General features: G+C 38.3%; 1 protein-coding gene across 1 annotated transcript in view; it reads right to left on the bottom strand.

The window, feature by feature from the left end:
* Positions 1 to 25,497, bottom strand: part of ADCY1 (adenylate cyclase 1) — a 287,098-nt gene that overhangs the window by 133,242 nt on the left and 128,359 nt on the right. Inside the window, exons 3-5 of the mRNA XM_032234747.1 lie at positions 15,402 to 15,520; positions 10,618 to 10,729; positions 661 to 788 (exon numbers count right to left, since the gene is read on the bottom strand). Coding sequence (XP_032090638.1) covers positions 661 to 788; positions 10,618 to 10,729; positions 15,402 to 15,520 — 359 coding nt within the window. The remainder of the gene's footprint in view (positions 1 to 660; positions 789 to 10,617; positions 10,730 to 15,401; positions 15,521 to 25,497) is intronic.

Here is a 25,497-nt window from a genome sequence, read left to right as displayed (position 1 = left end):
TTATAGTTTTATTTAAGTAACTAAGCAAACATGGCCCACAGAAAAAATATTGTTACAAAGAATTGTTTTCAAAGATAAAAATAAAACATTATTGTGAAAAGACATTTACCTCCCTTTGTTTCTGTATTAGAGTGAGTATTAATTTTATGACAAATAAAAAAAAAATCCTTATACTGTTCCTCTGAACAGTTTTCTATGAAAAGTTAATCCTTAGAACTCAGAAATTACAAATGCACAGCAGTTCTCAGTTAAGCAAAGGAGGATGAAATTGTAAAGCTCTGCTATTTCTTGCTGATGAAAGTGAGTATGTTTTTTTTCCCAGAAGATAAATTCAGTGGATCTTTAGTCTTTTAAATCCCCCGTTATAACACACTGTTCTACCAAAGCAAATTTCTTGGAAGAATTTGGGTATTTAGAGCAGGACGTTTTCACAACTTGAGACTCACAAAGCTGAATGTAGGCAGTTTTCCAGTGGCTGAACATTTTTCACACCATTTCTGTATTCAACATTGAATATTCAACATTGCAGTCTAAAGTAATGAGAGGATCTTGCTTCTTCTTTAATCTTTTTTGCTCTATTCACAAACTTCTCTTAAAAGATTAAATTATTGGATTTTTTTTTGCCTAAAATACATTACATTAAGCATGTAAAGTACTTACGTGATGGTGTCAATCATATCCAATCCCATTTCAACACAGCAATGAGCATGATCAGTTTTGGGTTGGGTCAATCCTGATACACAATAGTAACAGTCACCAAGGATCTTTATCCTTCTGCAATGGTTTTCCTTTAACGAAGGAAAGATAGGGAGAGGAGTAAAATTAGCTTAACTGAACACCTTTCTATAATAACTAATTTTAATTATCTAACACTGTTGCCTTAGATGTATCGCAGCCCATCTCTTTTATGAAGTCTTGGTTTACTATTTTAATGCTTCATTTTTAAATGGACAATCTCATCTTAAATAATCTTACTTAGTATACATAGAAATGTTATGTGTCCTTAAATATCTGCAGTTGTATATACCTGCATTCTGTTAGTCTTGGTTTTGTCTTCTTTTCTTGTAGTTTCAGCTGCTGTTATATGTAAAGCTTGGTGACAATGGAGGAAGATAGTATGTCAGGGTAGTATACATGGAATTCATACTACCCAAATGCCCATAATTATCAAATGTTAGAATCAATCAATGGATTACATCTGACTGCCCATGATAATGGCAAATTAAATGGTATAAAATAAAGCAACCATTTCTTAGTGGATGTATACTTTAGAGAATTGGGACTGACTCTTTTAAATGTTTTCTAATGAATGAGGAATGGGAAAGTATTGCACTCTCCTAGCACATGAGCATTCATGATGAACTAACATGGAACATCTGCTTAAAAAATTTGTTGACAGTCAGAATGAGTTCTTTCTTTTGAAACTGATGAGGACTTTATAATAAAAAAAATACTTAGGAAATTGTTAATTGGGGATGTAAAAGAAATCTTTCTGAAAATTCTATATTCTCTCCATCCATTTGTCCATCTATTCAAACACTTTGCAGCTATCCTGTCTGTGCAGCTACCAGCTAGTAGCCTGGACAGGTATGGACTACTAACTTTCCAAAGGTAATTGTAATAAAGGAAATTACAGTAGGAAATCAGCAAGCTGCAATGGATTACTGAGAAAAAAAAGGAAGATTTTCTGCTTTCTTTCTTCTTTTGTTTACTAAACAAGCAGATTGTGGCAGGGGGAACAACCCCCCCCCCCATTACAGGATCTTGTTCAAAATCATAAAAGTTTAGCTATTTACTTGCTAGGTAACAAAGTTTAAAATTCACCTTTTTTCTTATTTGAAAAATATGAGAGGGATCTGTAGGCAGGTCAATGGGGAGGGGTCAGTTAGTTCCTCAGAATTATTTGGCAGAAGAGAGAAATAGTTTGCTTATGCATGTGGTGTGGCCCAACTAGCAACTTGCACAGAAAAATTACCTATCCATAACAGAATAACAGAGTTGGAAGGGACCCTGGAAATATTGTAGGTAAATCCCCTGAAGTAGGAGACCCATTACCATTTCAGGCTGTCCAATTTCTTCTCAAACCCTCCAGTGATGGAGCATCCACAACTTCTGAAGGCAAACTGTTCCACTGATTTATTGTTCTAACTGTCAGGAAATGTCTCCTTATTTCTAGACTAGATCTCTCCTTGATCAGTTTTCATTCACTGATTCTTGCACTGCTTTGAAGTACTTTGGCGAATCGATTGTCTGTGGCAGTCTTATAGATATTGGAAGACTGCCATCATGTCACTACAAGCCCTCCTCTTCTTTAAACTAGTATTTTATAGGATGTGTCATTTAATGAGATGAAAATTAATTTTTGCATTTTTTTTCAATGAGAGGTTTTAAATACTGTATATGTGTTTGTACACTAAAAATTCAAATCTGCTATTATTTTTGCAATTGCACAATGTTTAGCTTAGTCTGGTAAGTCCACGTATGATCACTAATGTCACTGGTTTATTTGCTAAAAATAAGAAATCAATTAAATACCCTTATCTTTCTTCAGCCATGAGACCAATATGATGACAATTTGTTAGTATTAAAATCACCAAAGAAATGGTGCTTAGATGAAACAGATGAAGATATTGCAATGTACCGAGTAGGCATAGAAAGTGACAATGATCCAGCTGAACTGTGTATGTCTGATGGGTCTCATTTCATAACTTAATCAGAATTAAATGATCTGGTCAGGGACTGAGGTTTATCAAAGTCAGAAGCAGAACTACTGGTTTCAAGACTACATGGATAGTGTTTGATCTCATCAGGTATAAAAAATTCTGTCTTTTGAAGCCACCAAGATAATTTAAGAAGTTTCTTAAGCTTTGTGACAGGCTCATTTTCTATAGTGACAGTGATGGTTTGTTCACAGCTATGGGTTGTGAACATGACCCAAGGAATGACTTATTTTATGGATTCATCAGTGTTAAGTCTCAAAGCTATCCTGTTACATAATGGCAATGTATACCCTTCAATATTTGTTGCTGCACATATTAAAGAAACATACAAAAGCATGGAACTGTTGTTAAAGCGCATCCATGCACTGAGTGGAATACATGGAATAGCCATAGAAATCTAAAAGTAGTGGCTTTGTTGCAGGGGTGGGTTTCAAATTTTTTTACTACTGGATCGGTGGGCATGGCTAGATGGGGGGCATATGACTGAGTGGGTGTGGTCAACTTGACATCACTCACACACACCCAGCCACATGGCCCCCTCACCAAGCCATGCCCACCGAAACGGTGGTGAAAGGTTTTGATGGGGGAGGGGGTCCTCCAGCCTCGCTGGAGTTAATGGAGACCCTGCAAACTACCCAGTAAGAAAAAAAAAGCTTTGGCCTCCGCAGGCCCCAGGAACACTCTGCAAGCTTCAGCAGAGCTGGGAGAAGGGAAAAATGCACCCTTTTTTTTTTGCAAAACTTGGGGCATTTTCCCTTCCCCCAGCCCTGCTGAAGCCTGCAGAGTGCTTCTGGAGGCTGGGAAAAGGGGAAAATGCTGCCACCCCACTCACTCAACCTGCTGATCAACCTCCCTCCCTCCTTCATCCAAAGCCTTGCACCACATCAGGAGGCTGAAATTGGAATTTCTTTTCTTTGTTTGTTTGTTTATTGGATTTATATGCTGCCCTTCTCCCAAAGGACTCAGAGCGGCATACAACATTAAAAAAAAAACACATATTACAAAAGTGAAAAAGGAAATTAAATAAAGTATCCAAAAACAAACCCAGTTAATATTAACAATACAATTTTAAAACTTAGATTAAAATTAACAATTAAATTAATCATTTATTTTATTCTGTTTAGGCCAGGCTGGCTTATCAACTTTTTAGGGCGTGTCAGAAGGACTGGAGGTCGAGGATTATACAAAGCTCTGTGGGCAGCTCATTCTGGAGGGAAGGCGCTCCCACAGAGAAGGCTCTCCCCCTGGGGGTCACTAGCCAACACTGTCTGGCCGATGGCACCCTGAGGAGGCCAACTCTATGGGATCGCACTGGGCGGTGGTCTTGCAGGTACCCTGGGCCTAAGCCATGGAGTGCTTTAAAGGTCATAATTAGTACCTTGAATCGCACCTGGAAAACAACCGGCAACCAGTGCAGGCCGCCTAAAAGAGGTGTAACATGGGGGCACCTATGTACTCCCATGATAACCTGTATGGCCGCATTCTGGACCAGCTGAAGCCTCTGGGTGCTCTTCAAGGGCAGCCCCATGTAGAGAGCATTGCAGTAGTCCAGGCGAGAAAGGACGAGGGCATGAGTGTGCACAGAGCATCTTGATCCAGAAAGGGGTGCAACTGACATACCAGGTGAACCTGGTAAAAGGTCCCCCTGATCACAGCCATCAAATGTTCTTCTAAACTAAGCCGCATATCCAGGAGGACTCAGATTGTGGGCCCTCTCCAAGGGGGCTAAAATTTCTCCCCCTATCATCAAAGATGGAATAAGATGCAAAAATTGGGATGACTCCACTCAATCTTGGAGGGATTGAGCTTGAGCTTGTTCCTCCCCATCCAGATCCACACAGCCTCCAGGCATCGGGACATCACGTCATGGGCATCATTTGGGTGGCTTGGGGTAGAGATGAAAAGTTGATGATACCATACCCCAAAACCACGGATGATCTCGCCCAGTGGTTTCATATATATGTTGAACAGGAGGGGTGAGAGAACCGACCCCTGGGGCACCCCACAAGTGGGTGGGGTCGATCCCTGTCCTCCAGTCAACACGAACTGTGACAGATCCGACAGGTAGGAGGAAAACCACCATAAAACAGTGCCCCCCACTCCCAACCCCCCGAGTCGTCGCAGTAGGATACCATGGTCGATGGTATTGAAAGCCACCGAGAGGTCTAATAGAACCAGGACAGAGGAGCAGCCCTTGTCCCGGGCCTGCCAGAGATCATCAACCAATGTAACCAATGTAACCAATGCCGTCTCTGTACTGTACCCGGGCTACAAAGCGAAGGTTGGAGATTGGACGATAGTTGGCTAAAGAAGCTAGGTCCAGGGAAGGATTCTTAAGGAGGGGCCTCACCACCGCCTCCTTCAAGGCAGTGGGAAAGAACCCCTCTCTCAATGAAGCGTTGGTAATTGCCTGGAGCCAATCTCATGTCACCTCCTGGGAAGCTGAAACTAACAAAGTGTTAGAACTGAATTTATATTCCTTTTAGAATTTTGGCCTGCCACACTTTCTCTTATTTCATTATGCTGTTTCTTTAAGTATAGTCAATGGGAGGGGGGATTAAAAGGAGTAGGATTTTGGAATGTATTGTTTTCATTTTTTGCTAGAAGCCAAGGTCATCCTTTGTCTCCACACTAGTACACCTGACCGGAAGAAGCTGGGCATGGACGCCAGCATGAAAGAAGGAGATTGGACCTTGTGATGGATTGTGGGTGTGGGGACAAGATCATGAACTTTTAACTGGGTAGGATTTTGATGTAACTTCCAGAGTTGGGATCCCCACAGCTATGTGCCAACATGCCTGCTTTATTAAATTGGAACTTTAAGCCTTTGATTCTGATTTGATTCTACATGGCATTTGGAACGCTGACACAAAGAGGGACATGGGTCCAGCATAGAAGTGGCAGCACTGAGTCTCACCATAATCCTGTCCATGCCCTCGGGGGTCACAGGGTCAAACTCATCCCAGATAGTCTCCACAAGATTCATCTCCGTCTCCGACTCACCCGAATCTACCCATTCAGAGTCCAAGCCTGTCCGGATCTGAGCGATTTTATCCTGCAGATACTGAACAAATTCTTCAGCCCTACCCTGCAATGGATCTTTCCTAGTTCCTTGGTTAAGTAAGGAACGGGTCACCCTAAACAGGGCAGCTGGGCAGTTATCTGCGGATGTGATGAGAGCGTAAAAATGTTGCCGTTTCGCCGCTTTTATCACCACCACGTAGGATTTAATATGAATTCTTACTAGTGTTCGATCAGATTCAGACCGGCTGGCCCTCCAACCACTCTCTAGGCATCTTTTCTGGCGTTTCATCTCCCGGAGCACCTCGGTAAACCAGGGAGCTACCTGGGATCGACACCAGGTCAGAGGCCGCAAAGGGACAATGCGATCCAAGGGCCCAGTGGCTGTCCTATCCCAGGCTTCCACTAGGGCTTCGGTTGAGCTGTGAGTAAGCAATTCAGGAAAAGTCCCAAGCTCCATCAGGAACCTTTCAGGTTTCATCAGGCACCTAGGGTGGAACCATCTAGTCGGTTCCGCCTCCCTTCAGTGAGGGGTAGCAGTATGGAAGTCAAGCCTGATGAGGAAATGATCAGACCATGACAAGGGTTGGATAGGAATATCCCCTAAATCTAGATCATTTCCCCCCTGTTGCATATCTTGGCAACAGGATTGTTTCTCTCGGCCTCCTTTTCCAGCCAAAAAACATATCAGCAACAGCAGTGATGACTGAGGGAACCAGTTAGGGGGCATGGCCAGGCTGCTATTACTACCGGTTCGGAAAGGTACGCCAGATTTTTACTACCTATTCGGGCGAACCGGACTGAATAGGTAGGAACCCACCTCTGCTTCGTTGCTTCGAATGCAGCTCAAATATACCAAGTATTGTTGTTATATACAGTATGTGAATGGGGCAGACATGCAAGATCGTTGCATTACATTAAAAAGAAGTGGCACAAATAATTTGTTTCCTGAACAATTTTTAATTTCTACACAAACATGTGACCATACACAATTAAATTAAGCATAATTGTGTAATCAACTCAGACATGGAGTAACTCCTTTAAAAGTTTGATATTGTACTTTTGGAGTTATAACAACATTCTGATATAATGGCAGATTTCTTGATTGATTCCATACCCGAGAAAATAAATATTTTGACAAATTTTACAGTTACCTCAAAAATGTTTGTAAGGCTTAATTCAGCAAATTCACATTATGTAGTTAAAATAATGAAAAGTTATCAAGTATCTGTCATCAATATTGAGTCCTGCCTTCCTGGAATATATCACTTTGTCCAATATATATATATATGGGAGGGTTTCAGGACAGTTGAATAGAAGCATATATCTAGCAGTCCGCAAGTTTTAAAATGACTGTGGCCAAATGTAGTAATTTACATAAATAATAAAAGTGGAGTTGAATCTTGACACAACAGAAATGGTGGTGGCTAGATGATTTTGTATTTGGGGGCAAGTTGTATAATATGTTCTGGATGGCTATACATTCATCTATCCTCTAAAAAGAAGAAATTCATTAAGATGTTCATGTCACTATAGGTTTTATCTGATTGGTAGCTAGCCATTTCCCATATGTTATCTAAAGAATGATTGTAATATATCATGGGTAAGACTGGTTTTACATACAGAATATGTTGGCCTCTAATACATCTTGTCTGATTCACTGTAAGACAATTTTAATAGAGCTACAATATCAAATTGCCTCTGAGACCATTTCAATATACTGATACATATCTTTAAAGCCTCAAGTGTCATTTGACTGAACTAACGACAATTCCTATATCTACTTTCTTCTATTTTAAGAACATTTTCTTTAATGTCCCTCTTCTACTTGAAATCTGTCCAGCATCAATAAAAAGATATGTTTCCTCTATCATTAAACTAGCCATTTGTTATTTTTTAAGCAACAGGCAAAAACACTTTATGAATGCACTTTTAATATTTTAAAAAATATTTTATCTGCTGTTGTTATCAAATCAATTCAGTTCAACTTCAATCAATCAATCAAATACGTTGTATTTTTGTAAAAAAAAATGGTTATGCCTACAGCATACAGAATCATTCAATCATGGTATTTCCTGTGATGTTGTATGAAAATGAAAGTTGCACTTTGAAGAGGTAGGATAGATTATTTACATTTTTAAACTTTGTTATTGGAGAATCCTCCTGAGAATACTGTGGACACAATCAAGAAAACCAAACAAATCAACCTAGAGTTCTCATTTGAGGCACAAATGATCAACTCAAATTATCTTATTTCAGATACATTACACAAAATCTAATGCCATAGATAAGGCTGTAATATTGGGAAGATAGAACATAAGAAAAGAAGAATATGAGCAACAGCAAGGTAGATGGACTCAAATGCAATGGCAACTTTTTTCCTCCATGATCGCAAGTTCTTCTTTTAAATATTTAAAGTATGGTACAAGTTAGCAAAACAGAAAAACAAAGGAAAATGAATTTGTGCTATTGTTAAACTAAATTATCTGCTAAAAATGGTGCTAGAAAGCAAAATTAAATATGATAAAATATACTGTATAGGATAAAACTTAAGCTAGATAAATTAATGCTTCTGTTCCCTACTACTTTTTCTCTTTTCTACATAAGCAGTATGTTGTCTAGTACTACAGAAATAGCGGGCAAAAAAACAAAACAGAAGAAAAAACCAAGTAGATTCCACACAAACACATCCATGCAACAGAGTATCAAAGGAACTTAAATTTTAGTAAAATAGGATGAAATTAATAAAGAAAAGAAAATGCAAGGGTCTTAACATCTCCTTGCAAACAGCCAGTATTCCATCATACTTGAAAGCAGCCACCATCATCCCAGTCCCAAAGAAAACAGCAATTAACTGCCTGAATGACCACAGACCTATTGCATTAACATCTGTAGTGATGAAGTGCTTTGACAGATTGGTTCTTCAACACCTTCGGTCATGCCTTCTACCAAATTTTGACCAATACCAGTTTGCCTTCAGGGGGAATAGGTTGACAGATGACACCATAGCTACTGCTTTACATTCCATAGTGAGTCGTCTAGAGAAACCTGGAAACTGTGTCAGAATGCTTTTCATAGACTACAGCTTGGCCTTCAATACCATTCTGCCGAGCATCCTTACTGAAAAGCTGAATGATTTGAATTTTCCTCTCCCATCTGTGAATAGATTAAAGACTTTCTAATGGACCAGACACAAACAGTGAGGGCTGGGTCTTTCATATCCTTCTCCCTGAAACTCAGCACTGGCTCTCCTTAGGGCTGTGTGCTCAGTCCATACCTGCATTCATTGTACACATACGATTGTGTATCTTCTGACCCATCCACTGTAATTATCAAGTTTGCAGATGATACCACCATATTGGGCCTCATTACAGGTGGAGATGGAGCAGCATATTGGGGGGGGGAGTGTCAAAAATTATCCACATGGTGCTCAGAAAACAATTTGTACCTGAACATCAGCAAGACAAAGGAAATAGTGCTGAACTTCCAGAAGAAGAAAGAAGAACCTGCCCCACTTTCCATTGAGGGGGTCTGTGTGGAGAGATTCCCCTCCTTCAAATTTCTGGGAGTCCATCTTAGCAAAGATCTCACCTGGAAAACCAACACAATCCAGGTGGCCAGGAAGGCCCAACAGAGACTCCACTTCCTTAGGGTCTTGTGGAAGAACAAGGTGGAACAACAACTGATGACCTCCTTTTACTGGTCCACAATAGAAAGCGTCCTCACTTATTGCATGGTATGGTATACTGGCTTGACAACCATGGATAGAAAGACATTACAGAGGGTGATGAGCATGGCACAAAACATCATGGGCTGTCCCCTGACACCACTAGATGTGCTGCCTTAGAAGAGTGAGAAAAATTCTCAGTGACAACTCACACCCTGATCAGCATTTATTTACTCTCCTACCATCGGGCAGAAGATATAGAAGCATAGTCAATCATACAAACAGGCTGAAGAACAGCTTTTATCCACGGGCTGATGGACTCCTGAATGCAACATAACATCGTAAGTATGTAATATGATAGAATTGCAGGGATAGTGCAATGTGCAACGTGTTCATTTTGGTCCAATTTATTATAATGTAATGTTATGCACATATATGTATAGAAGATTGTGTGTTTGTTAGTATGATTTACTGGGTTAGGGATTTTCTTTCTTTCACTGTGAGTTATTGAGATGTATTTGTGTTGGGGGTACACTAAGGGAAGCTCAGCCAATCTCATTGTACACAGGTGCATTGACAATAAAGGTTTGAATTGAATGTGCACATACAAAATTGCCTAATTAATATTATGAGGTTCTTTTCTAAGTGAAAAAAATAAGGAACATTATGTAGTTCTGCACTCTATGCACGGTATGATCAATATTAATTCTTCAAAATAATTTTAATTGTGTTATGTAACAACTGGTGATGAAATGTCAGCTCTAATTATTATTTCTATCACTAATTCCAATTGATTATTTTAGGGGCGGCTGACTTTTGGTAGCTAAGAACTGCATAGAACATTTTTTTAAAAGCTACAGAATGAAAAAGGCTACAATATAGAGGCTTTTTGTTTTAGAAAAAAATCCATGGAACACCTATTTTTATAGATTATATTAGAACTGTCATCTATAATGCAACATTCTCTAACTCGGTGTGACAGAAAACAAAGCTAGCAGTTTTTAGCAATCATGAGCACAAAAATGGTACTTGGAACTTCCATCAATTGTTTAAACATGGTTTTATAGATTGTTAACCAAAGTATTTGATGAGCTATTGACTTTTTAGAAGAAAAAGTGATGGAAATTGGATTAGAAACACATCTCAGCTTTGTATAATTCACAAAGCATTAAATATTAAATTCATGGTGACAAAAGCATATGCACTTACTGTGGCTAATTCGTCAAACTTTCCAAAAAGTTCATTCAGAAGCTTCACTAGTTCTTGAGCAGTACACTGAGATGCCAAACTGGTAAATCCCACAATGTCTGCAAATAATATACTGTAAAATGAAAGGAAGAGTCAGAAATATTTTGCCAATAACTTACATGTTAACATTTTAGAGAAAATTGGGGAAGGTGCATAAAACAAAAATTGTGATAACTGCACATTATTTTATGTAGCCAGCCTTTTCTTGGCCATGCATTGAAGGGATGGAGTGCTCAGTCAGCAAGGATGCTGGCAGAAGTATGGATTGCAGATCTCAGCTCCATTAAATCTCTCATAAAGCTGAGCTAATATTTTTGAATTAGTTTGACCACCATGATATTCCATCATACTTTTCAATTCCTGGGTACATTTGTATTATCCCTGTGCCTTACTTTGATTTAGGATGAAATTTATGTCTATAAATTCCAATTTCAATTATATTACCATACCTCAGTGCAAGTACAGGTAGTCCTCGACTTACAACAGTTCACTTAGTGACTGTTCAAAGTTACAATGGCATGGGAAAAGGGACTTATGACCATTTTTCACACTTATGACCATTGCAGGATCCTCATGGTCATGATTTACATTCAGATGCTTGACAACTGACTCACATTTATGAGGGTTGCAGAGTCCTAGGATCATGTGATCCCATTTTGTGACCTTCTGACAAGCAATTCAATGGGGAAATCACTTTACTAATTTAATAATTGCAGTGATTCACTTACCAGAAAAGTCATATAATGGGGCAAAACTCACTTAACAAATGTCTCACCAACATAAATTTGGGGTCAATTGTAGTCGTAAGTTGAGGACTACCTCTACTTTAAAAAAAACAGGAGCACACAGGAAGAATCTCTCTTCAACTAATTAAAGGTATCTCTGCATGATCATGTCTTTATTACCATGATATTTTACATTTTTATTACTAATATTTTTGTGTTGCTTCATTTAGTTCAAAGCAAGGTATAACATAAACAGAAAATTAAAAATGGTAAGATCATATTATAATGGCAATGCCATCCATCTGGGGCAGGTTGTAATTTAAGGTTTTCCTTAATCTCCTGTATTGCAAGACAGATTAAGAAATGGTGCAGCATTTTACTCTTATTTCTACATTATGTTAAAAAAATAAAATAAAACCCTCAGTAGCCAAACTGGAGCCATAGCAAAATGGCTGAGAAAAATTATCTACCAGAAGAGTGTCCACTTATTGACTGCTTTAATCCAGAATACCAAGGGTAAAAGAGATTATCCAAAAAAAGTCTGAACCATATTTAAACCAGCTTTAAATATCTGTACATGTGTTTAAATGCTGCAGAGATAGATATCCATGTTAACGGACCATTTTTGGTAATCTTGAGAGAGAGAACAGAGGAGAAATGTTGGAGGTCTTCTGGTCCAACACCTTATACAGAAGATCCTCTACTATTCTGGAGAAATGGCTGTCCAGTCACTTCTTGAAAACCTTGAGGCATAGAATACCGACAAGTTCCTGAAGCAAGCCATTTCACTGATTTTCTTTAATTCTAAATTGCATCTCTCTCTAATGTTCTTCCTTCCATTGCTTCTTCTCCTGCTCCCAGGTGCTTTGGAGAATAAGTTGATTCCCTCTCTTCTGTGACAATTCCTCAAGTATTGGAAAACTGTTATCCCTATTATCCCTAGCCCTTTTTCTTCATTACCAAGTTTCTAGTTCCCTCAGTTAAGGCCTCCAGACCAGGGGTGGATTCTAGCCGGTGTTACTGCCAGTTTGCTCGTGAGTGTGCTTTGCGCACATGAACAGAACTCAAAAACAAGATTGCGGTGGCAACTGCGGCAACTGGGGAATCGGTTCAGAGGCATTACCAACCCGAGTCACAGCTGGTTCTGCAACCCAGGCTGGCACACAACTACGGGTTTGGCTGAACTGGGCCGAACTGGTAGGAACCCACCTCTACTCCAGACCCCTTATCAACTCTGTTGCTCTTCTCTGCACTCTTTCTAGAATTTCAGCATCTTTTTAATATCTTAATGACCAGAATTAGATATGGTATTCCAAGTGTGGGTTCACCATAAAGTGGGTGCAATATAAAGGGTGGGTGTGGGTGCAATATAAAGCAGTCTTATCACTTCATATGATCTTGAAACTATCCCTCTGTTGATGCAAGGTAGGATTAGATGGTTAGGATATGTTTTGCTTTTTTCCTGTTTTAGTTTTCTTTTCTTTTGAATACTTTTGAATACTTTAAAAAATATGCAATTTAGGAATGTCTTCATTTTTTCTAATCACATTTATATTATAATAATAAGAGTTTTAAAAGAAGTAATGGCCCCTATCTGGTGTGAAACCTCCTGATTTCCACCTCACCAATCACAGTCCTATAGCCTTTATTAAAAAAACTTTCTATCACCCTCTATATTTTCTTCAAATCCATCAGCCACCACCTTTTATGTGGAGGTCTCACATGAGAGGTGGGTTGCCAATTTTTCTACTACCGGTTCGGGTGCACTCACTGCACGTATGCACAGAAGTGTCTGAGCGGGTAGGCAGAGCCTCCCACTGCTGCTACTACCGGTTTGCCTAATCCGGGCCAAACTGGGAGCAACCCACCTTTGTCTCATATGCTGTGTAAGTCATTGTTAAATGCCACAATGCCATGCTAAACCTTTTAAACAAAAATAAAATCTATATTTTGCTTCAAAGTAGTGTCTGAACCAGCTGCAGTCTCTATATTTAGGATGGGCATAGAGAGTTGCAAGAATAGAAAATGACTGCTGCTTTTTTTTGCTGCTGAAAGAGCATCAAGAGACATGTGTCTCTTATGCATGTTCTTTAAAAAAAGAGTTGGATTAGATAAACAGGAGATGTGTGAGGCAGGTAATGCCTTTTTAGCTTACTCCTTTGTACAGAATTGTGATTTGGCCTGCCATTAAATAGCTTAATAGGAATGGATTAATATGTCCATGGAGTAGATGACTCACCCAAGTCCCTGAGACATTGCATACAGTTTAATTACAAACCATTTGATCATGGGAAGTGCTGGTGAAGTAGCAAACACTCACCCAGCAAGGGGATGCAGAACACTTTCCTACTGGAGTGAAGTATCTAATGAAATGGATTCTGAATGATGGATCTGAAACTTGATGAAGGAAAGCAACAACCCAGAAGTTTTGTTGGCAATATGCCTTATCACCTTTTTAATGTCAGATGATGCAGCATCTTCCTTTTTAGAGACTATTCTATTATTTCTTTCCAAGTGATTTCAGACTGATATTCTAAATGCTAGTTTACTTTCAGGGATTTAATTCTAAATAAAGTTTTATCTATAAAAGATTCACACTACAAACATTCAGAATTCAATGAAATATATAAATGAAGAAGTTCAGTAAAAGAAGTGTACCTTCTTGCTCTTTGTAGCTTGGAAGCAAAGGTAACAATATAGCTCACATTTGCACGTGAGTCATGTGGGTATATATTCCTAAAGATCAGTGGTGGGTTTCAAAATTTTTAGAGCCTCTTCTGTAAGTGTGGCCTGCTTTGTGGGAGTAGCTTGGTGGCCATGTGACTGGGTGGGAGCGGCTCGTGGCCATGTGACCAGGTGGGAGTGGCTTTCCAGCCATGTGACTGGGTCAGCGTGGCACACTTGTAAAATGTGATGAAATTCACTTAACAACGTTCTTGCTTAGCAACCAAAATGTTGGCTCAGAAACTCTGGCAGTGAAGCACGCAAGTCTTAAAGCTGTCAAGTTACAAGACCCTTGCAACCCTAGCCCTTTAGAAAAAAAACCCCCAGGGGTGTTCAAACTTGACAGCTTTAAGACTTGTGGACTTCAACTCCCAGAATTCCTCCTCCAGTCATGTTGGCTCAGGAACTCTGGCATTGAAGTGTGCATGTCTTAAAGCTGTCAAGTTACAAGACCTTTGCACCTCTAACCCTTTAGAAAAAAATCCAAGGGAGTTCAAACTTGACAACTTTAAGACTTGTGGACTTCAACTCCCAGAATTTCTCCTCTCATTCTTCATCTTGATGATGTGTGGATGAGCGGGGGGAGGGAGCTGGAACTAGTTCTAAACGGCACTGTAGATTTGTGGAACCTCTTCTATAGAAGAAGTTAGAACTGGCAGGAACCCATCCCTGCTAAAGATAGTGAGTGTGGGCTCAAACTCATCAACAAACAGACCATCTAGTATTTGTAAAAAAATAGATATAAATAATTATATTGGGACCTTGGTAATGTAATAATAATTGTGCAGAAGCAGGAAAAGACTAAATTAATACTGTACAATTTGGATTTGTCAAAAGGAATATAGACAGAAATTGAACATTTCTGTTTGTACCTGAAAAGACATGTAACATGTTCAGCTAAATTCTGAATTTAAAAAAATCACAAGGCCAGGAGTAGTAGCCATGCTACAAGAATTCTTTAATCACAGAGATCACTGAGGGCTTCTGTTCCAAATGAAATCTAGAATTTAGTAACTAACTTGGTTTCCAAAACATCCTATAAAAAAGAGTTTTATAAAAACATTGTCCATCTCTATTAAAAACTAGTATGGCATTTGCTTGGTTGTATCTCTTGTAATGTTTTGAATGAGATGGTATTTTTCCTACTTTACTAACTCAAAATAAGTTAATACTCTTCATTTGCAAACATTCAGATTTTCATTGCATATGTTTTTGCTTTTCATTGCCTCTCATTATTGTAGATATGTGAAAAGTTCATACAGCCTGATTTATTTTGTAAGTTCATATCAATCCTACCTAACATTGTCATGTCTCTGAATGTAAATCTTATGGAAAATTCTTTCAGGTGGCTTAAGGAAATCTTCCTTCATTTCCATGGCAACATTTCTGGGCAAAAGGCTCATCAGGAGTCGTTCCTAAAAATAAGAATAAACATATTAATTGTAAGACACATAATGAACTTTTCTTCTTTTCATTACATCTAGTAAACTGGAATATATTTGAGACTGTCCATTCTGAACAGAATTAACCCAGTGTTTGACAAACTAGAAGAAAGGGACATTTTGCATGTCTCCTTCCTCTGTGAATTAGAAGATAAGAGTCAGGAAACACCTTGCTTCTGCTATGGCTTTTGTCCTTTGAAGCAGTCTGTCCCCAAGAATATAGAAGAGTTTATCAGTAAGGCAATCAAGATGCTTCTCTTTTACAGAGACTTCAAGGAATGGCTGTTATGAATCCTGAGCTGTAATTCAGGTTTTTGGCAATATGATACGAAGACTGTTACTTTTTTATTGTTAGAGATGTCTTTATTGTTAAAAATATTGATAAGTTATGACCAATTCTGGTAGAAGCATTTATTTTTATTTTACTTGTTGCTTTTGAATTACATTATATTATAAGGCATCTAGACCAAATAAATGAGGCAGCATACAAAGTTAATGAAATAATTCATTGTGTAAAATTTACATATTTTTAAAAATAATTTAAAATTAACCCAGAAAACATAATTAGAATTATTTCAGGCATAAGATTATGAAGATGTTTAAAATGTTCATAATTTAATACTGCACTTATCATTTTCATTCAGCAGTGGATTTGCTTTCAGCTTTCAGAAATGTCAATTATTTTCATCCAGCATAAGGATCATGGGTTTGGCTCTATACACCTTTAAGTGTTATATGAAACATAAGATTAATGCAACTGCAACTAGCATTGCTGATCATTAATTAAATGTTATTTATAACATTCTATAATAAAAGTTGTGGTAACTTTCAGAAACATATCGATGTTCTTGTTTATTGATCATTTTTTACAAATAGATATGTGATAAAATCTTTCATTCTTTCTTCATGTTTCTTTTGAATTCTTAAAATGATAAGAATGGTTGATAAATATTAACATCCCTCAAAAATCTTCAAATGTGTAATATTAGTCATCTATCACTTTCCATGAAATAAGATGGAATGGATTGGCCTGGTGATATTTTGCTTTCTGGAAAAATGATAGGATCCACTAATGTATTTTGAGATGCCATTTTAATATCTCCATTCCTCTAAACAACATAAACCATTTTGCTGAACAGAACATTTAAGAGCAGATAATTGGCTCTTATTACCATTATGATCATAATGCTATTAATAACAGTTTATAGTAGAATCTATAACATTAGTGTGTGAAAGAATGTAGGATCAATTGCTATCTTTTCTATCTGCTGTTTTAGAATTTAATTAACCTGCTCTTTTGCTACACCTAGCAAGGCAGATTATAAAACAAAACTATTACAAAATTATTTACAGAAACTGATATCAGTTAAACATTAATTAATGTTGTGCTATTGAAGTTCTTAAAAGTGTCAACTTTATTATCTAACATTCTATTGTGATTTTTAAAAAACTGGTTTTTTTAAATGCTTTTAAAAAACCCTTTTAGTTAATAGTTACTTTTTAATTTTTTTAATAAATTAAGTAGGCAATTAATGCTTAATATTTTTGAGCTTGACTCTTCAAAATTTAGAAGTACTGAAGTTTACCCATTATTCCTAATTATTCAGGAATACTGGAACTGCACTAAGGTTTTTAAAAATCTCATTGATGTATGTATGTAGCCATTATTTTTCTTTAAAAAGTAGCTAGGCCAAGCAGCTTTTTTCAATGCTCTTGCTGCATAGCTCTTTTTTTTTTGACGACAGAAATGCAGCCTCCAAAGCTGCTGAAGTTGGGACAGCTCCGGAACGGAAGGAAAGCGGAAAGAGAAAGTGTATAGAATTGGTGAGGAAATTTCATTATTAGAAAAGAGATTACCTCCCAAAAAATCAAAGCTAAAGTAAAATTGAAGACAGAGAAGAGTAAGCAGTGAAATTAAACTCAGTGTGTTATCTTTTTTAATTTTTCTTTTTATGGATGGAATCTTTGCAAATGTTTCCTATTTTTTTAAACTGAATGGCTTAGTTTTTCTTCTTCTACTTTCTATTCTCTTTTCTACTTATGGATTAAAAGTTCCTTTCTTATTTTTTTTACAACGCTGGCTGGGACTGTTTTCTTTTTCCATTTAAGAATTTTTCTTTTTAAAGTTTGGAATATAAAGAGGATACAAAGAGCAATATAAAGAGGACTGGAACAACAGAGGAAAAGAATTAACACTGCCAGAGGCTGGAGGCTTGGAAACATTGTTTTCTTTTCTTTCTCTTTGATCATTTGATTTACACTTCAAGGTTTTTCAGTTTGTTTATTGAGAGTGATAGCAGGAAGAGCACAGGTTGTTTACACAGGTGCTCCTCGGGAGTGCTATCAGTAGCTGGATTGGAGTGAAGACAAAGCCTTGATTTGAAAGATTATAATGAATTTGCTTGAAATCTAATAAAAAGCCTTGAATGCTATAGTGGCAGTGTTTATAAGCTGGAAGAATGGCACAACATGAAAAAGAAACCATAACATTGCAAATGATTATGTTTGAAATTCAAAAAATATTAGTAGTAACAGAGAAAATTGAGAAAAGAATGGAAAATATAGAATGCAAAACAGTAAAATTTGATGGAAAAATTGAGGATGTTTATCTAATGAAGAATGTAGACAACAGAGTTCTAAAAATTGAAGGAAAAAATGAGCAAAGAGATAAGAAAATTGTTGATATTGGCAGTAAGTGGTCAGAAATGGCAAGAGTGGAACATGGAAAGAGGAGAAGGATGGTCTGGAACTTTATCCCAGATTGCAAAGTACAGAAGAAAAGAGAGAGAAATTGATGGAAGTAAGGAGAGAAATCTTGAAAGAAGCATCAGTGATAACCAAAGACAAGCTGATGGAAGGAGGAGATGGAGGGTTCTGAGTCTTTATAAAATCCGAAATGAGCAACAAGGTGTGAAGAGAAGTCCATACAAGATTGATTAAGAAAGTAACCAGAATACTAAGGCTACAAATGGCAAGAGACATAAGACTGCACTACTACTGGAAAGATACAGGTTGATGTTGTGAAAGTTTATAATAAAAAATTAAATTAAATTTAGTTTAATCTAGAGTACTATGTATAAAATGGAGTGATAATAGTTATAGTTAAATAAATGATTAATAATGATAACAACGTATATATACATATTAGTTTGATAATATGAAATATGAAATTTTATATAAACTGTAAATGGAGACTATGAAAGGAGGTTTAAAAGTTTTGTTATTAAATATAGCCAACCTTTATTTAGAACATGTTATAAAGATGTAATGACATTGGATGATTTTAAGAGGATATAATGGAATGCCATGTTATAGTTTTACTTTAATTCATATAAAAGGATGCAAAAAGAATTATAGGTTTAACAATTATATATATATGATGATATGAGAATTTGTTTAAATTGTAAGAGGGGACCACTTTAAGAAAACATAAAGCTTTGTATGTGATTGAAATGAGTAAATTGACATTTAAAATTAGAGATTAAATAGATAAATAATGTTACAGGCTATGGGATATATTGTATTTGTGGTTAGATAAAAAACATGGAAATGAAAGCTATCAGAGTAAATACAAGAACAACTGTATAATAATAGTAAGGTATATAAATATACTTGATTTAAAAATATGTGATTTGATATGAATTGTAAGTGATGACTACGGAAGGGATGCATAGAAAACTTGTAACCAACTGACACACTTTCTGTAATTTGTAACAGAAAAGGGTTTTATGTCTTTTGTTCTGTCTGTTTGTGTTTGTTTAAACAATAAAAAATCTTTTAAAACAAGGTTTCTGTTCTATGGCCCCGAATGGCTGAATCAATTGAGGAAGGCATGCCCCATTCATTTCAATGGTCCACAGTTGTTTCTGCGGTTCAGGAATGCGGAATGGGGTCCAGGGCCATGGATTGAAATAGAGGTCGGTAAGAACAGAAGGGGAAGGGGATTGGGAAGGAATTGCTGGGAACAGACCTGGCAACTTCATGCACAAACCTAGGTGAGTAATTCTGGTGAAATAAGAATACACCTAGGTGGTTGGAGGTTGGGTAGGACTGCGAGAATCTGAAACTTGTGTGAGAAGCGTGTGAATAAGGTGTCCCTAGCAGTCCATAGGATTGTGGTAAAAGGACAAGGTCCCTAGCAGTCAATAAGATTGTGGTAAAGGACAAGGTGAAGGAGGAGTGTGGATTTTAAATGGCCGTGAGGGAATTAGCTGGAAATTGTCTCTTTAGAACAAGTTGGGAAGGATAACTCGGGTCTGGTAACCAATCATGGGCAATTCAAAGGGATCCCAAAGGAAATGTGTTTAAAAAATTCGTAAAAACCCCAAATTAAAAATTGAATCCCAGAGCGCACAAGGAAAATTGCTAGAAGGATAGAAGAGCCCACCATATAACAAGTTAGTTACTTAACTCAATCTGACTAAAGAAGACATGGTGAATCTTTGCTGTTTTGTCTGATGGGATGATGAAAAAGTTAATTGGCCCCAGTTAGGAACTAATGAATATTTTGCCTGCAAAAACCTATACGATTATGTTAAAGGAAAGACTTGTAAATCTCTTGATAATGAGCTAGAGTATGCCCTAATATGGAACCCAACCAAGTGGGCCAGTAAATTGGAAGCAAAACCTCCCAACCTCTTCTTGGTAACTGATGAAGAAGAGGCAGAGAGGAGAAAATATCTGCCCCCGCCATATAATAAAGTTCCAATAAATATGCCACAAGCCCCACCATAGGAACTAAGTGTGCCAGAAAGCCCTCAAGTCAGGCAGAAAGTAAATCAATATAATGCTCTAAGGAAAGAATTGGAGCAATGTAAGCAGGACATAGAGGATTTTCAATTTAAACAACACCCTGTAATGAATAAAAAGGAATCAGCCATGTTTCCCTCGAGGGAAGTTCCAAATGGAATCAACCCCCAAGAACAACCAATAATAAGCTTTGTTCAAGATTCTCTTCGAGCCTCCAAAGTAAGATTTTTTAAAAGGGAAATGAGGAACCTGATAGAAGATCCCCTGGGGGCAGAAGAACAATTAGATGATTTGTTAGGACCTAACATCTATACTTGAGATGAATTAACTGCCATTCAGAGTATGCTTTTCTCTGCGGAAGAGAGGCAGTTAATTCAGAATGCTGCCATGCGGGTCTGGGAAAGGGATCACCCTCCTGCAAATAATAACAATATCACAGGAGCTGATAAATTTCCCCTCGGTAGGCCTGATTGGAATAATAACAATCCAGCACACAGAACTAATATGGAAGATTTAAGAAACATGATAATAAGGGAATTAAAGAGCACAGAATATGAGTAAAGCTTTAAGTGTAGAGCAGGAGAGGGAGTAATTTCCAGGAACCTTCTTGCAAAGACTTAAAGGCAACATGAGAAGGTACTCTGGAATGGACCCTGATGATTTGGCAAATGTGCTACTCATAAGAGTCCAGTTTGTGACAAACACTTGGCTGGATATTTCTAAGAAGCTTCAGAAATTAGATGGGTGGACAGATAAGGCTCAGAAAGTGTATGTAAAAAGAGAGGAAGAGAAGATGAAAAACAAAGGAAGAATTATGGTAGCTACCAGGGGTCAGCAAACTGCGGTTCTGGAGCTGCATGTGGCTCTTTCCTCTCTCTGCTGAGACTCCGTCACTGGTCGGCGCCACAATTTTGAGAGGAGCTTCCGGTGGGGGTGAGGGAGAGAGAAGCACAGTGCACCAAGAGAAGACTCTATGGTAAGGGGAGGGTTTTCCAGTTGTCTCCACAATTGATAGGGCTTTCAGTTATGACAGGTAGAGGAAAAAGTACACCGCACTAGGAGGAGACTCTATGATGGGGGAACTGAATTTCCGGTCAGCTCCAGAATTGAACAGGGGGCTTTTGGTTAGGACCTTTGTGGCTCCCGGTGTTTTCTTTTCTGTGGGAAACGGGTCCAAATGGCTCTTTGAGTGTTTAAGTTTGCCAATCCCTGGTAGCTACAGTAAAGGAAGTAGTAAAACAACAAGCACCTCCAAATCCTAGACCCATTCCAAAGGAATTGGGTATAGGAAGAGGAAAGGGGAATGTAGGAGGAATGGGATGGGAAGAAAGAGTAAAAACGTGTTTTGAGTGTGGCCAGCCCGGACACTTTAAGAAAGATTGTCCTGTCTGAAGAAGGGATGTGCAAGTATATAATATGATGGAAGAAGATGGAAGTCAATATTAGGGGTGTCCGGGGCACTTTATTTTTTTGTCCCAGGGAGAGTCCTTGATAAATTTGGTAGTGGGACCCAGGGAGGAAGCGATAGTGTTTTTAGTGGATACAGGCGTGGCTCGGACCTCAGTCTCAGTATTAACATCAGAAATGAAGCTGAGTGTCCAGACAATTAAAGTATCTGGGGTAAAAGGAGAAGGATTAGAAGTGCCCAAGATAATGCCTCTGGAAATAGGTATTAACAATGAGGGGAAAATAATAAAAATAGAAATGTTATATATCCCAGGAGCAGGAGTAAACTTTTTGGGGAGGGATGACTTGGGAGCATTACAAATGAGGTTAGAATTTGGACAAGATACTTTTATGAGAATACTAACCCCAGAGGAGGAAGAGAAAATAAACCCCTCTGTGTGGATTAAAGAAGGGAACAGAAGAAGCCTCCAAATTCCCCCCTTGAAAATTAATCTAAAGCAACCAAATGAAATTGTGAGGCAGAAACAATATTCCATATCAATGGAAGGGAAAAAAGATTTGGAACCTGTAATAGAAAGCCTATTAAAGGATGCCCTCTTGAAACCTTCTATGTCACCCTATAATATTCCCATTCTGCCAGTAAAGAAACCTGATGGGACCTTCAGAATGGTACAGGATTTGAAACTTCTGAATAGCATTGTCTAAAGAAGACATCCAATGGTGTCTAATCCATACACTTTGATGGGCCAGATACCCCGGATCATCAATGGTTCAGTGTAGTGGACCTAAAGGATGCCTTTTGGACATGTCCACTAGACCCAGAATCAAGACCATTGTTCGCATTTGAATGGGAGAATCCATTCACTGGGAGTAAACAACAATACCAATGGACTGTACTGCCACAAGGATTCACAGAGTCCCCTAATTTGTTTGGACAAGTATTAGAACAAGTCCTGGAGCGTTTGGTTTTGCCAAAAGGAACCAGTCTGATACAGTATGTAAATGACCTATTAGTCTCAGGGAAAAGGAAGTAGAAGTCACCCAGGCCACTAATGTATTACTAAATTTCCTGGGTGACCAAGGATTAAGGTTATCACAAGCCAAGTTACAATATGTAGAGAGGGAGGTGAAATATTTGGGTCATTTAATAAGTGAAGGGAGTAGACGAATTACTCCCAATAGAATAGAAGGGGTGGCTTCGCAACCCCTACTCAAGAATAAGAAGGAACTCAGAAAGTTCCTAGGATTGGTAGGATATTGCAGGTTATGGATTGATAACTATGCAGATTTGACCAAACCACGCTACTCCATACTAATAGACACAGAGTCATGGAATCTGAAATGGACACGAGAGAGGGAGTTTTGAAAATTTAAAGCAAGCTTTAGTGAAGGCTCCAGTGCTGAGCCTCCCACATGTAGAGAAGCCCTTTCATATTTTTGTAAATACTGTAAATACTGTAAATAGCACCAGGAGTGTTGACCCAAAATTGGGCAGGACAGTGAAAACCTATAGCTTTCCTATCAAAAATAATGGATCCAGTTATTAGAGAATGGCCTCTTTGCATATAGGCAATAGTGGCTACTACTATCTTGGTGCAAGAGAGTAGGAAATTGACCTTTGGGGGAGCACTTATAGTCAGCACCCCACACCAAGTAAGGACCATTCTACAGAAAAAAACTGGGAGATGGCTTACCGATTCCAGAATTTTAAAATATGAGACAATATTGATGCAGCAGACTGATTTAGTACTAACAATTGATCATAACTTGAATCCTGCTCAGTTTTTGGCCAACCTTAGGCAGATAGATCAGGAAGGGTTAGAACATCACTGCACTGAAGTGATTGACTTACAAATGAAAGTAAGGCCAGACTTAGAAGAATACCCTCTTGATCAAGGAGAAGCACTATTTATTGATGGATCTTCCAGAGTAGTGGGAGGAATAAAGAAGAATGGTTATGCAATCATAAATGGGCACAACAAGAAGCTGGCGGAATCTGAAAATCTCCTCTGTAATTGGTCAGCTCAAACTTGTGAGCTTTATGCTCTGAATCGGTCACTTAAAGTGATCGAGGGAAGGCTTGGAACAATTTATACAGATTCTAAATATGCCTTTGGAGTGGTCCATACATTTGGGAAGATTTGGATGGAAAGAAGTATGATTAATAGTAAGGGAAAGGAGTTAGCCCATGAGGGACTGATAAAACAAATAATGGAATCACTGCAATTGCTCAAGAGAATTGCAGTAACTGCAATGCACATCAAAAAGGGAGCTCTTTTGAGGTAAATGCACATCAAAAAGGGAGCTCTTTTGAGGTAATTGGAAATAGAATAGCGGATGAGGAAGCTAAAAAGGCATCAAATGTTGGAAGCATGCATGTGTTAGTACCAACTGTGGAACAAATAGAGGAGATCCCTGTATTTTCAGGGAAGGAAGAAAAGGAGTTGGTGCAATTAGGGGGACACCAGGGAAAGAAAGGAAAATGGTTTCTTCCAGATGGAAGAAAGTAATCAGTAAGCCTCTAGCTGGAGGTTTGCTGGAAAGATTACATTAGGGAAGTCATTGGGGAATACAGGCATTAGCAGATGAAGTATTGAAGCATTATGGATGCATAGGAATTTACACATTAGCTAAGCAAATCATTGATAAATGTCTAATATGTAAAAAGGTAAACAGACAAGCCATAAGAAGGCAACAAGCTGGGGGAAGGCCCCCTGCTTTCAGACCTTTTCAATGTATCTAATGTATCCAGGTGGATTTTACTGAATTACCTAAAGTAGGGAGGATAAAATACCTGTTAGTAAATATTCATCATCTAACTGGATGGGTGGAGGGTGGGTGTATCCAATGTATCCAGGTGGATTTTACTGAATTACCTAAAGTAGGGAGGATAAAATACCTGTTAGTAATTATTCATCATCTAACTGGATGGGTGGAGGTTTATCCTTGTAGTAATGCAACCGCAAATGTGGTATCTGGAGTACTACTGGACCAAATAATACCTTGATCACTCAAATTGATAGTGACTGGGGAAGTCACTTCACTTCCAAGGTATTACAAAATATAATGGAGGGTTTGGGAATAGATTGGAAATTTCACATCCCTTGGCACGTTCAGAATGGTGGTAAATCTGAACGTGCCAAAGGCAGAATAAAAGAATCTTTGACTAAATGTCTACCTCTGGCTCTCTTGAGAATAAGAACCCAACCAAGGAAAGATTTGGGGTTATCACCATATGAACTAATGTTTGGGGTTGCATTTATTCCAGGGGAAATTTGCATAGGCTCATTGCAAACTAGAGATAGAGTGCTGAGACAATATGTGCATAAACTGTCCAGATATTTTGATGTTCTTAGGAAACAAGGATTGTTGACACAAAAACCTCCATTGGAGTTTCCAGTCCACAAATTCCAAATCGGTGACTGGGTGCTGATCCGAAGCTGGAAAGAGGAGAATCTTACACCCAAGTGGGAAGGACTTTTCCAGGTGCTACTGAAGTCTGAAACAGCTGTCCAAACGGCAGAGAAAAACTGGCCTCACTGTACCAGAGTGAAAGGACCGATGGAGGCCTCAATAGAGTGGAAAAGCATTCCTCAAGCCGACCCACTGAAACTAACCCTAGCCCTAAGAAGGCAGAGTATAAATAACCACTGTGGATGAGTTGGTTCTGTGACTGTAAGTGCTGGTTCAAGTGCTGCTGCTGCACCCATTGTCCAGATTGTGCCCCAGTACATGGAGACTGTAAGGAAGAGTGTAACATTGCCATTATTGAGGATCTAATCCCAGAATGATGA

The sequence above is a fragment of the Thamnophis elegans genome, chromosome Z, assembly GCF_009769535.1.
Source record: "Thamnophis elegans isolate rThaEle1 chromosome Z, rThaEle1.pri, whole genome shotgun sequence".
Lineage (NCBI taxonomy): Eukaryota > Metazoa > Chordata > Lepidosauria > Squamata > Colubridae > Thamnophis > Thamnophis elegans.
This window is presented reverse-complemented; position numbering and strand designations above follow the sequence as displayed.